At 37.0% G+C, this 13,978-nt stretch overlaps 1 protein-coding gene across 2 annotated transcripts in view; it reads right to left on the bottom strand.

The window, feature by feature from the left end:
* Window positions 1-8,665: 8,665 nt before the first annotated feature.
* kiz (kizuna centrosomal protein) overlaps window positions 8,666-13,978 on the bottom strand; it is a 37,386-nt gene continuing 32,073 nt past the window's right edge. For both annotated transcript variants that reach the window (XM_084393345.1, XM_084393344.1), the window contains 2 exons: window positions 11,666-11,709; window positions 8,666-9,046 (listed from right to left, as the gene is read on the bottom strand). In XM_084393345.1, coding sequence (XP_084249471.1) covers window positions 8,943-9,046; window positions 11,666-11,709 — 148 coding nt within the window. In that variant the 3' untranslated portion in view covers window positions 8,666-8,942. The remainder of the gene's footprint in view (window positions 9,047-11,665; window positions 11,710-13,978) is intronic.

Here is a 13,978-nt window from a genome sequence, read left to right as displayed (position 1 = left end):
TTCTGATCGCCGTTTTTATGTCGGTCGGGTCGGGTACAGACTAAAATTAGTGTTTCTGTCGGATATCGGGTCGGGTGTTATGTTAATTACTGCGGGTGCGGGGCGGGTTCGGGTTTATCAAACAGGACCCATGCAGGACTCTGATAGAAGGCATGTAGTAGATTGTGTACAACAAAGTTTTAAGCAAAGTTTTGCTCATCTTGATAATTAAGAGGCCTTAGAAATGTGCATATCAAAAATTACGTAGTAGGCGTTATATGGTTAAAAATATATTGTACCCTTAAATAGCTTCAGTCTAGTTAGCTTTGTTGGTAACTAGCAACTTTTCAAAAGAGTAACTTCACAGATTGTTAGCTTGCAGCTTGGGAAGCCATGGTTTCAAAGAAGCTTCCCCAATGGTGGTGCCCTGTATACATTCATGAAACATTTTCACTTCCTTAACTGCTCTGAGCTAGAAGCTCTCACTACGCGTAGCTAGGACCGCTGCTGAGGAGCAGGTGTCTGAGGCTTTAAATTAGCATTTCCTATTCATGCTAATGGCTGAACCCTGTTCCCCCCGTGAGGAGAGTTGAGCGTGCTCTCTTCTCCAGAGCACAGTGAATGCTAATAAGAACACACTCCAAAATCCCTGCTCTGTGTGTCTTGGCTAATCTTGTTTTATCACCTTTGTTAACATCTCCATGAACAACAGATTTAATCCAGGCAGAGATTACCGTAATGTGACTTCTGCTTTCCCAGATGGAGTCTGCACCCTTCAGTCTATAAACATTTGTATTCCCTGTGGTAGGACAGACAAAGAAGGATGAAGTGAAATGCTACCGATGTAACGGCAGGTTATGAACTGCGCCTGAAGTGCAGAGGTTAAAAACACGTTGCAAACCATCACATCCGCGCACAGGACGCATATGACAGGTGAATGCGAGAGGTGACCCCTTTTGAACCCTCTGCGCTGTTCTGCAGAGTGAAGAGTCAATAGTTACGCACGCCAAAGAGACACAAGAAAAACTAGTTCTCCTTTATCCGTGATGATTAATTCTGTTCATCTCAGGAGATTGTCTTCAATCATGGAGCATAAGGTGCCAGTGCTTTGGCCCTGCATTCAGGGAGCAGTGAATTACCTTGTGCCAGATTGCCAGACAGCTGTAATAAGACTCAGCTTTGGGTTAATTATCCAATAGGAAGTCAAAGCTCACAATCTGGGCTACTTAACAAGAGGGCAGGGTCACCCTTGGACGAGAGCAGGTAGCAGAGGGTGCACAACAGATCCACAGCGAAGAAAGCCCTCAAACATTCTGTGGCAAACATTCACATCCGCCTTGGGAACCAACTGACGGAATGCATGTGCAGCAGATGCACATTTATTACAAAGCATTATATTGATGTCTATAATATCTTAATGCCTTATAGTTGCACTTAGCAGATTAGAGCTGGGTGATAACATAGTTTACTTTTCGCAACTATACAAGCAATCAAGCATTTGAGATTAGCTATATAGTGGCCTACATGCGTATACTGTATGTATGTGAAGATAAAACTGGACATATTTACATAAAGAGATTGGTGATAACATAGTTACATTTTACTAAGAAAAGCAAATGATTGAGATATGTAGTTTATATCGCCCAATGCAACAATACTGTATGTATGGGGATGAAGTTGGACATACTTTTATATCCAACTGAATATAAATAACTGTGATAATATAGTTACATTTTGCGGCAAAATAAAAGTCAACCAGTTGAGATTTGTTATACAGTATATATCGCTTTACTGAGTGATGCCAATTATCAGCAAATTATCTGCAAAACGAAACCTGGCTGGCTGTTTTAGTTCTGAATAATAGCTGGATTTGGAGTTCACACTAATTGAGATATGACCAGTACATTAATGCCACTGCACAATCATGGCATATGTAAAATTTCACTCTAAATGGTTCATAACTGATGGAGAAACCCAGACTATAGGTAATGGGCAGTAATCATCCTAACTCAGAGTACACCTTTATTTATTTATTTCCGTGCCCTGATGTGTGGGGTTAAAGTATCACACTGTTGTCGTTCCATTTAGCAGATCACAGAAATTGATTTGCTGCCCAAGGAACGGCATTTTTCCCGCTTCACTCGTGCAGCCGGGTGGCATTCCGCTCACATAATCAAGGATGAACGTTGTCTGTCTACCCAATCTAGCCCTCGGTCCCAATGGGAGAGCGGACTAGTAGCGAGAAAATCTGCATGAATACTAATTCAGCCTCTCGGCTTTAACAGCTTTCGCAAACCCATCTCAAAGGAATTCACCGAACATGATGTCTTACCATATTAATTACTCCATGGGCATGAAGCGGAAAAAAGAGGCAGGGATCACAGGAAACCTATAAGGAGGGACTTGCTGCTCCAACTTAAATGTGGTTAATTATAATTTGATTTTGTGCATTAGATGGAAGGGCCCAGTGGTCCTGAGTGATGCTGAGAGTTCCTCTGCTATGGATCTGCCCGCCGGGATGTGTTCTCATCTATATGTTACATTATGTAGCTTACGGCTTGACGTATAGCATTACAGCTTACATTAGAGGAAATGCACAAGCCTACATCTGTAAAAGAACATTCTTCCGTAGAGAAATTCATTCATACAGGTGCCTCGTATGAATGTTTTTGCTCATAGTGTGGAGCCAGTAAGGCATTTTCCTTTTGGTTACCAACAAGTTTTTTTTTCTCTCGATATTTCCATATCATAAACTTTTACTCTACTATAGTGTTCGATCAATACATACCTTTCATTTAAAGTTGTTGCTTTTAATGCATAATTCACATTCATTTTAATTTATTGATTATCATTTAGTCTGTATACATTACCTATACATTTTAAACTGGTTTGATTATTTTGTATTATTTAAAAAAAAGTGTAATCAACCATAATACATACTTGTTATGATATTACAATATTAATAACCACTAAAATATATTGTAACTGTTTAAAATATACATTCAAAGTGTGTTTGTTTTTGTGTGTGCATTACAAGGCAGAATATGATAGGAAGACTGAGTCATAATTTCACAGTATACTACATAATATTCAAAGGCTGGCAAATGACTATACCTCACCCAAAGGTCAAAAGGTCAGATACTGTACCAATTCAGTTATACTGGAAGAACATTTTATGAAGATAACATGTAGGCTGCAGGCTGTGCTGTCCATTGCATTATTAAAAAATATATTTTTTTTTACGATGCCAGTGTCTTCATTTATCATGGAATTTGTCATTTTGCTTATGTAATGTACTAAGTGTTTAACCCATGATGACTGTACATTACAGCACTGGGCAATTTGAAACATTCCTCTTGTATTGTGAAAGGAAACGTACAAAACAGCACAAAAGCAGGTTTTAAATGAACGAGAAGTTGTTTTGAGTGTGATCAGTGTGGATTTTTGTACTGAGGGTTTCAAAATGTTACTCTTGTGAAAAAAGTTCCAAAGTGATTAAAAAAAAATCTTTAAAATACAAAGAAAAGATAAATATTGAAATATTTTTTGGAATGCTAAAAATGTATGTACTATGTCTTTTGCCAAGGCCATGCAGACTTGGAAACAGGCATAATGGAAAAGATACACCTTGAATGCGTGGTATGCCTCTTTTTATGAAAACGTTTGCTCAATGAACTGCATAAAATGACCTGTACATTGGGAAATGCAGACTCAGTCCAGACAGGCTGATAGATTGATATTTTCTCTGGAAAAACATGGCACAATATGTAACATTGTCCAAGAAATCTAACTGTAGTCAGATGGAAAGTGAATTCATTGAGACCACGACATTCATACTGCACTAATGATTGTTCATGTATTAGATGTATTAGAACACACAGCACACTGCAGTACATTTAGTCTTTACAATCCTAAGAAAAAGATTCAATATGTGCAGCCCAAATTCCCCTCAACTCACAAATCCTATTGGCATATTACAAAATGGCTTTTGCTTGGACACCTATAAACCCTCTTGTTAGGTAAACTGTAGGTTTCTAAGTAAAATAAGGTATAATTATCAATATCTGTATGAATCAAAATGTGAAACGTGGGTTTGAATGATGAAAAGCGCGGCCTTTGTGTCTTCGCTGAACATCCTCAGAAACACGGTCAGAGAAACCACAGGCGAGTAAATGAATATTTCATTAAGGTCTATTGAAACAGAAGATCAAATGACCTTGTTTTAAATCATTATTCCATGATAAAAATAAAAGTGGATAGGGGGAGAGTGGAAGGGACACACTTGAAACTTCAACTTGTCGAATAAGCGTGAATAAATTACACAAACATGCAATATGCAAATAGCACAATGCTGGCATATCATTGTTAATGAGAGTGTTTAACTTCCCTACTTGCTTTCATCTAGGTCTTCCTTTCTTTTATTGTCTGAGATTGTTCCAGAAACAAAAACATACATGTCTGGCCTTTGCTGCATAATATATTGTTTATCAGCAGAATACAAGTTTAGCTTAGGTGCCTAGTGATGCTAGCAATTTAGCCAATTAAAAAGGCTCCAGTTAAACACGCTGACAGTTTAAAATGTTAAATTAGCGGAACTGCATGATAACTGAGACCTTAAAAAATCATGTTAACTTCATAGCTAAAATAATGTGATAAAAGAAAGAGTTCAGCAAAGTATATATATATATATATATATATATATATACACATACACAGTGCCCTCCACAATTAATGGCACCCCTGGTAAATATGATCAAAACTGGCTGTAAAAAATAAATCTGCATCGTTTATCCTTTTGATCTTTCATTCAAAAAATTGGCAAAATTCTAACCTTTCATTGAAGTAAAAGAATTGAAAGTGGGGGGAAATCACATTATGAAATAAATGTTTTTCTCCAAAACACGTTGGCCACAATTATTGGCACCCCTAGAATTTTTTACGAGTAAAATATCTCTGAAGTATATTCCCATTAATATTTACCTTTTTTAGTACACCAGGGTGACTAGGAACATGAAACTGTCCAGCTATGACTTCTTGCTTCACAGGAGTTTAAATATGAGGAAACACAAAGGCCAAATCCCCTTAATCATCCATCACAATGAGTAAAACCACAGAATATAGTTCTGATGCGTAGCAAAAGATTGTTGAACTTCACAAAATAGAAAGTGGCTGTAAGACAATAGCTAAAGAATTGAAAATCCCCATTTTGACCATCAGGGCAATAATTAAGAAGTTATAATCAACTAAAGATGTTACAAATCTGCCAGGAAGAGGACGTGTGTCTATACTGTCTTAATGCACGGCGAGGATGAAAGTTTGAGTGGCCAAAGACTCTTCAAGGATCACAGATGGAGAATTGCAGAGATTAGTTGAGTCTTGGGGTCAGAAAGCCAAAAAAAAAAAAAAAAACCCTACATCCCCACATGTTGTTTGGGAAGGTTTCAAGAAAAATCCTCCTCGCTCCTCCAGAAACAAACTCCAGCAAATTTAATTGTCAGACATGACTGGAACTTCAAACGGCACAGGGTTCTGTGGTCAGATGAGACTAAAAAAAATAGCTTTTTGGCAGCAAACACACTAGATGGGTTTGGTGAACACAAGGATAAAAAGTACCCCATGTGTACAATTTAATATACTGTTGGATCTTTAATGTTGTGGGCCTATTTTTCTGCTGGAGGTCCTGGACTTCTTGTTCAGATACATGGCATCGTGGATTCTATCAAATATCAACAGATAAAAAATCAAAACCTGACGCCTTCTGCTAGAAATCTTATAATGGGCCGTGGTTGGATCTTCCATCAGGACAACGGTCCAAAACAAACATCAAAATCAACACAAAAACTTGTTGCGGAGCACAAAATGAAGCTTCTGCCATGACCGTCCCAGTCCCCTGACCTGATGAGTGGGCTGAACTGAAGAGAAGAAGCACAAACATGGATCTGGGAATCTGAAGGATCTGGAGAGATTCTGTATGGAGGAATGGTCTCTTGTCAGGTGTTCTCCAAACTCATCAGGCATTATAGTGGAAGACTCAGAGCTGGTATCTTGTCAAAAGGAGATTGCAAAAAGTATTTAATAAAAGGGTGCCAATAATTGTGGCCAACGTGTTTTGGAGAAAAACATTTATTTCATAATGTGATTTCCCCCCCACATTCAATTCTTTTATTTAAATGAAAGGTTAGAATTTTGCAAATTTTTTGAATGAAAGATCAAAAGGATAAACGATGCAGATTTATTTTTTACAGACAGTTTTGATCATATTTACCAGGGGTGCCATTAATTGTGGAGGGCACTGTATATATATATATACACACACACACAAAACAAAATATGTTTTTGTTTTTTTTAGCTAATTATAAAATAAGATTATTAGGTTACACTTTATTTTAAGGTGTTATTGCTACACTAATTATATTAAGTACTGAGAAATATGAATTAACATAGTATAGGATTAGTTGCATGCAATTATTCATAATTTACTGCTATTACTACAGTAAGTACATGTAACAAGAACACTAAAATAAAGTGTTAACAATTATTATTGCAATTAATAATGATACAATTATTAATAATAAAACCATAAAAATGAATAATAATAAAATATATTATATATTTCATCATTCTGCCAAAGAAGGCAGTTTTGTGGGTTACGAGTGACATTGTCACACACATCCCATGCATAACACAGACAATAGCTAGATAAAAGGTTTCCATTACAGATTTGCACAAAACTTTTGCAATATTTTCTTATGTCGACAAAAAACTATTGCGAAATGACGGCGTTTCCATTATCCGATGTTATGCGACTAAAACTTTTAGACGATAAGTCATTCCAAAAAACATGGCGGCGGACGTTGGTAGGTTTATGTATATCCCAGCCACCGCACTGGCCATTATTATTAATCAAAGAAGACGTATGTGTGCTATCCAATCATTAATGGCAAGGAAAGACCCTTAGCCTATACTTGGAGCGGCACACATTTCTGGGTGTTTCTCCCTCATTTCTGCTTCGAGGTCTTGATTGTGGCATTTCTTTGAGGTTTAAAATCCAGTATTCCTGTAATTCTTTTGTCTTTTATGAATTTAATTAAGAACTCTGTCTCGTATTCTGTCCAAACACACCGCGTCATCTACGTCAGGTGACCTGTAAATGCGCAAAAACTGTTTCCATTGCAAACAGATTCGATTTGCCTGAAAAACCACCTCAAGCGAGCGTAAAAACTTTTTAGCAATAAACGGGAGTTTCCATTGGGCGTATTTTCAATTTGCGCAGTTGACTTGACTCCTTTTATTCGTTAAATGAATGGATGTTCCAAACTGAGCCTTGAAATAGGGCACGACACGCCATTAGATTCAGACAGATCATTTAAACTGAGAAAGTCTCTGAATCTGAATGCTTAATGACCTTCCCTGCTGGGAGACCTTCATGCATGTTTAGTACTTAGGCTTAGTACACACATTTTTGCAAAAGTAATCTGGGCATGGTCTATTTTGAAACAAAACACTCTCTCCGTTTTGATGTGACATCATTTACAAGTCACACTCTGTGGTTTTAATATTATTTTTTCCCATTACCCAGTCCATGGGCTACGCTGCTCGGAAGACAGTTCCTTTAAAAAGTGTTTATCGCGTTGTTACGGGCCGGCACAATGTAACTCTCCATCACACAAGTATCTGTTGACATGATCCTTAACACAGTTATTATGTGAGGGGAGCTTTTTAGCAATCCCCAAATTATGCAGGCGCGTTTTGACGCGTGCGGGTCAAGGCTGGCTGGAGCCATTACGGCTAATGAGAGTGGAGTCCTACTCTAGCAGGTTCGGCCTCATAAAGTTACTTAAAAGCTAACTAATGGAATCATACTGATGGATAGAATGCTGCAGGTTTTATATCATTACAGGATAACATGCCTGTGTGCATGTTAAATATACCAGCACAATGATGAAACCTAATGAACCTGGGAGTCACAGACAAAATTGACAATCCTCTGTCACTGATGATGTAGATTACTGATGGCTGGGGAAACATATCTGGAAATCCATGAACTGCAATTTTAGTTTGTAATGTTATTTTCAGGTCCATTAGAAAAAGGGTTACAGTCGTTCTCACTGATTGGCTGTTTTGGGAAAAATAACCGTTATTACTGTAATGATATTGCTGTGTTTGATCAGTGCTCTTTTCAATGCCTAATCATAATTATCCATAATTTTAACTATCATTTTGAGTCTAAAAATAAGCATTAGAGGGAAAGACTTTTAACAATGAATCGAAGCAAGCACGTCACATATTTTGTACGGCAACGTCTATGTCTGTGATGCAACATGCTTAAAAAGCAACCAGAGAATAAAGTGTGAAAATGAATAATAGCACATTTTAAAAACAGTCGAATTCTGAAGTGGCCGCATATCGTCGGCGTAAAAGAGTCGGGGAGACGCTGTCGCGTTCAGCTGACGACCAGCGCAAATACAGAGAGCGTTTGTTTCTATATTGAGATGAGCACAACGCATTTTGTCCTCCTAAATGGCCCATGGGTACTTGAGTGAGTTCAAAGGTGTTTTAGCAGCATGCAGAGTGGCCATTGTGCACTGGCTTTTCATAGGAGTTGACTCAGAGCATTCCACTCCAACTCAACGCCAGATACCTGCAGCATCTAAAATGCGTAATATTCAACACAGTGCAAAGGAATCACTTTAAAAACCAAGTTTAATCTATTTCAACCAGGTCCAAGTGTTGTTCAGCTAAAGAGACTCAAGCAGGGTTAACACCAACATGTTTTGAAAACCCTTCACAGTCTTTGGCCACAATAAAGTGGATGGCTCTTTTTTGTTTTCATGGAATGTCGCACTCATTCCTCGGTGAAGATTTCTGTTTGTTTTGCGATCGCATAAAGGCATCTCTTTCAAACATATTAACTGCTCATTGGGGAAAAAAATGTGACAGTGTGAACTCGGAAAAAATAAACATCAATCATAAAAATCATCAAAGTCATGGCTGCTGGTGTTGCGGGACTGAGGACGCAAGGCCATTTCGATCTCAGAATTGCTGTCGTCTGATTCTCCCCAAAATGCTGCAATCAAAAATATGTACGCACACCATTAACATTCTGTTGCAGTAAGGGGGAAGTAATGAATTTGTGCAGGAGCGCGATCCGCAACAAAGTAAATAATTCCAGAGACACTGGTACAAAAAAACAACAAAAAACGAATAAAAACTAAAAACTAAACGCACGTGGTAACCAGACATACTGGCCACATTTTGGAATAATTCAGATTTTTTTAATGTCTTTGAAATGGGTCTCTGATGCGCCCAGTAATAACATTAATATTGTGAAATAATATTATATTATGTTTTTTTAAATAATGTAATGTAATCTCCTGTGATCAAACAGACTCCAGTCTTCAGTGTCACATGATCCTTCAGAAATCATTCTAATATGCTGATTTGCTGCTCAAGAAACATTTCTGATTATTATCAATGTTTTGCTGCTTAATAAAGGTTTTTTTTTTTTTTGAAAATTGAGCATTCAAAAGTTTTGGGGTAAGGAAGATTAAACAATATCAGCAAGGATGCATTAAATTGAACAAGGCATTTATAATGTTACATAAATGTAAAGATTGAACATTTCAAATAAAAGCTGTTCTTTGGTTCTTTATATTCTCTACAGATAAAGCGTTGTCGGGAAAATTTGTTTCGCGTACCTACCCCGAAGTGACGAAATAAAATAAAATTCTGTATCAAAATTTATAAGACCAGTACTTTGTTTAGGCTTGGTTTGTAGGGAATTACAAACCTGCGCACATATATTCAAACGCACATAACTATCTATCTATAAATTACAGAAACGTCTGTCTGTCTGTCTGTGTGTGTGTGTGTGTCTGTTCCTCGCATATCTCTCGAACCGTTAGTCCGATTGATTTCAAATTCGACAGGTGTCTCGCCACGGGCACGAGTAAGTGCAGTGCCAAGTTTGACATTGTTTGGATGAGAAATGCAAAAGATATCGTTAAATATATCATTTTTAAAAGGTTGTGGTTTAAAAATAAACATTCTGACACTAGAGAGTTGTATCGGTCAGAGAAGCCCCGAGAAGGTTGTGGTTTAAAAATAAACATTCTGACAATCTGTCAGCTACACTGTTTACTTCTGAATATTAGAGTTTGGTTCCAAAACGTGATAAATCCATTTTGATTAATTTGAGTAAAAATGTGTTTTCTTTACCAAGAAAGTGGCAAGATGAAAACCACTATTTTCTGTTTCAAACTTTCACATAGCATCTTTAGGTTATAATATCATAAAAAAATTCAAATCCAGATTTGGATTTTCAACGATTTATTATAAAAACTGATTATTTTTCCCCAAAAATGCAATAAATTCATGACACTTTTTTCTTCAAAATGCTATCATATTGAAACTGTTGAAATCAGCCGTCGCTAAGAAATATCTCCTGAACTTTTTTGACGGCGATCAGCTCACAAAAACTGATTTTGCACGGGCACTTTGCACTGCTCCCTGAATCGCGACGTGCTTATTCATTTGTGGATGTTAACTGAATCTGTAAGTCAGCTATGCTGTTTACTTCTGAATATTATATTTCATTCTGGTGCGCTTAACGTTATCGCTACTGTGTAATAGTAGCCTATGCTATTCACCAACTAAACATATCCTATTCAATGCGTTCACAGTCTCTTTCACGGGCATCATTTGTAGTAGCCTATTCACAAACTGTTTGCTCAAAAATAGCGTTTTCTCGGAGTTCACTGTGTGCTTTCTACCATGCACAAATAAAAATGTCACTGCTCATTGTTACAATTACACAGCAAAAGTTCATTCAATCACACCAAACCAACAATTACTAAAAACACACACAAGAACTGATTTTGCACGGGTATTTTGCACTAGTAGAACCAATTCTTAATGCGCATGTGAACGCCATCAGCGTTTCTCACAGGTTCGTGTTTAAAGTCTGTGTAGAGAGAATGGTGTCGTCTTAGCGGCCCCTAATTTAATGACAAATGATCGTTGCGACGGAAGCTGGAAAATAGCTGGAAAATAACTTTATTAAAGAACCGCTATAAAGCCAAAACAATCTCTGTTACCTTAAATTATACGTTTATCTCTGTAAAGCTGCTTTGAAACAATCTACATTGTTAAAAGCGCTATATAAATGAAGATGACTTGACTTGACTTATATTCACCAAAGAACCCTGAAAACATATATCATGGTTTCCACACAAATATTAAGCAGCAAACGTTAATGAAACTATTAAAAACTGAGCACTGAAAATAATTGATAACTGAGCATATTAGAATGATTTCTGAAGGATCATGTGACTGAAGACTGGAGTAATGATGCTGAAAATTCTGATATGATCAAAGTTAAAATAAAAGTATAGATTAAAATATATTGAAATAGAAAACAGTTTTTTTTAAATGTAATACTATTTTACAACATTGCAGTTTTTACTGTAGTTTTGATCAAATAAATGCAGCCTTGGTAAGTATGAGAGACTTCTTTAAAAAAAAAAATGATTCCAAACTTTTGCCTGGTAGTGCATTCACAAAATATAAGTAGTGCAGTAAATCTAAGTAGTAAATAAGTACTACCTGATTGTGGAACATAAGCATGCATATAAAAGGATAAATATTTCTTTTTAACATATTTCAGTCATTTGTACTGTGGTCTTACCTTTTGACTGGACAGCAGAGAAAGCTTTACATTTTGCACTCTTCCTGTGAGAAATGAAAAACAAGAGATTGTGAGACTACCCATTTTCTTACTTGTCTGTAATTATGAACAACAATATTTTATCTAACAAAATGAAAACACACACTAATAATTAAAATCTCTGTACAAACCATATCATTCCATCAGTTGCTCAACATCAGTTCAGCCACAACAGACAACAACATGCTCCCGGAAGCCATCATTTCTTACACGACATCGTCTTTTCTTCGCAAGGTACTAACCAAACCCTGAAGAACATCATTTCCCCTCTAAGCCTGTTCTCAGATGGGGTGATCGGCCAAATAAACTTCCTCGACTTCTTTTCTAATGGCACTGGAGGACCCGGTCAAGGCTCTCTATTCACAAGTGGCCTGAGCGCTGGGTTGCCGGGTTCCTGGGTTCCCATAGCATCACTGATATCTCTATGTAAATGCATGACCCCTGACAAGCCTTTGATCTGCATTGATGCATATGCAAAAGCTCGCGCTACTTTTCATACAGCCTTCCTTCTTCATTTACATCAGCACAGGGCTATTCAGACCGTCAACAAAGACGTCTTCATCTTCACCCTCATTCTCGCCCTCCGTGTCTTCATATATCCATATCATTGAATTTGTTTTCACGTTGATGTACTTTAAAGGATTCAGGGAGCAAGAGTAAGAATATTTTGTTTTCCTTTGATGGATTTGGATGAAAAGATAAAACAGCGGTTGTATGTGCATTCACACGTGGCCCGCCGACCTGACAGCAAATTCAGTCACGTTGTACGCTCAACCTTGACACTGACCAAAGGAGCTGTAAAGACGTAGTTGAACTCAATTAGGTTGGCTCTCACATAATTCAGCTTAGCTCTTTTGTTTCCAGAACATCTCTGTACAAGGCACAACATTTCAGAAATTCTATTGATGCAAGTGTAAGTATAGTTACAGTTGACAGATACGTATTCAGTCCCAAGGTCAAGGGACATGACTGGCATAAACCCATGAAAAACTTTTCTGAAACAGATACTGGCGGCTGAATTCTTTTTCAAACTGACTATTTAGGCAGCAATTTTGCACAGCACTACAATACAACAGAAATCATTATCTTGTTCAAAATGGCCATTTACGATGGCCTGAGCACAATTTGTATTAAATATTATCGACATAAATGCGTGGTGTTTGTGTTGCGTAGACAGAGCATATTGGCAGCACATTCAAAACACACACACACACACACATGATGAGCATCAGACACGTTTTAGCGTAGCACATTATTTGTTATAGCATATATTAATATTTATTGCATGGTTCTCTGGAATACTCAGTTACGACTTTTAATGGCCTTTTTTTTTTTAATGCTGACTGACAATATAATTTTTAGATTAAATTAGGTAGATTACATTTTAGCATTATAAAATAACTTCGACTCAGATCAACATTTCACGGCCGTTTATTTATTTGGCAAGCAGCTGCATCATAAATCGACTGACTGTTTATTATTCCTTACATTCATCACCATTAGGTAAGATTTAAAGCTGCATTTAAACAAAATTTAAGTAAAAACAGTATAATATCGTAAATAGGGGTGGGACGATACAGGTACCTCACGATTCAATTCTGTGGCGATATGTGGTCCACGATATGATAATATCACGATTCGCGATATCTACGATATTCAATATATTGGAAGAAATTTCATCAACGATATATCACGATATATGTGACTGAAAAGAAAAAGAAGGAATAAGGAAATAAGGAAATTTTATGCATTTATTAATGCCAACATTTCCAACATTGTGCAAAGAAATATGCATTTGCATAATAACTCACTGCCTCCTGGTCTTAAATGTAAACACTGTACATCTAGACAGATAAAAGTGCATGAACATTACAAAACAACATGAACATTAACATGTGTAAACCATAATACTGAAACGTCAGTAGTAAGTTACTGTAAACAGTGGACACATCAAGGCATATTCTTCTTGAGGAACACTAACTGATCAGCATGCTCAGATGTAAGAGCACACCTCTGAGCAGAGATTATGTCACCGGTGGTAGAAATTAAAGCCACTCTTATACACAACTAAATAATAAAGAGTTATGACTTGAAATGTTTGCTGTATACTACAATCAAAAACAGCTTATACAAAAAAAGTGAATGAACATCTGCAGAGAGCACCGTCAAAATGTAACTTTTTGTGACTGAAATTGCACATATTGCAGTATAACGTAACAGATCGGTTTACACAGTGTACTGATGTGAAAACTAAACAATACAGAAAGCAGCTCT

Source organism: Rutilus rutilus, assembly GCF_951802725.1.
Source record: "Rutilus rutilus genome assembly, chromosome: 21".
In the NCBI taxonomy this organism is placed as follows: Eukaryota; Metazoa; Chordata; class Actinopteri; order Cypriniformes; family Leuciscidae; genus Rutilus; species Rutilus rutilus.
The sequence above is the reverse complement of the archived record's forward strand: the minus strand, read 5'-3'. Positions and strand labels throughout refer to the sequence as shown.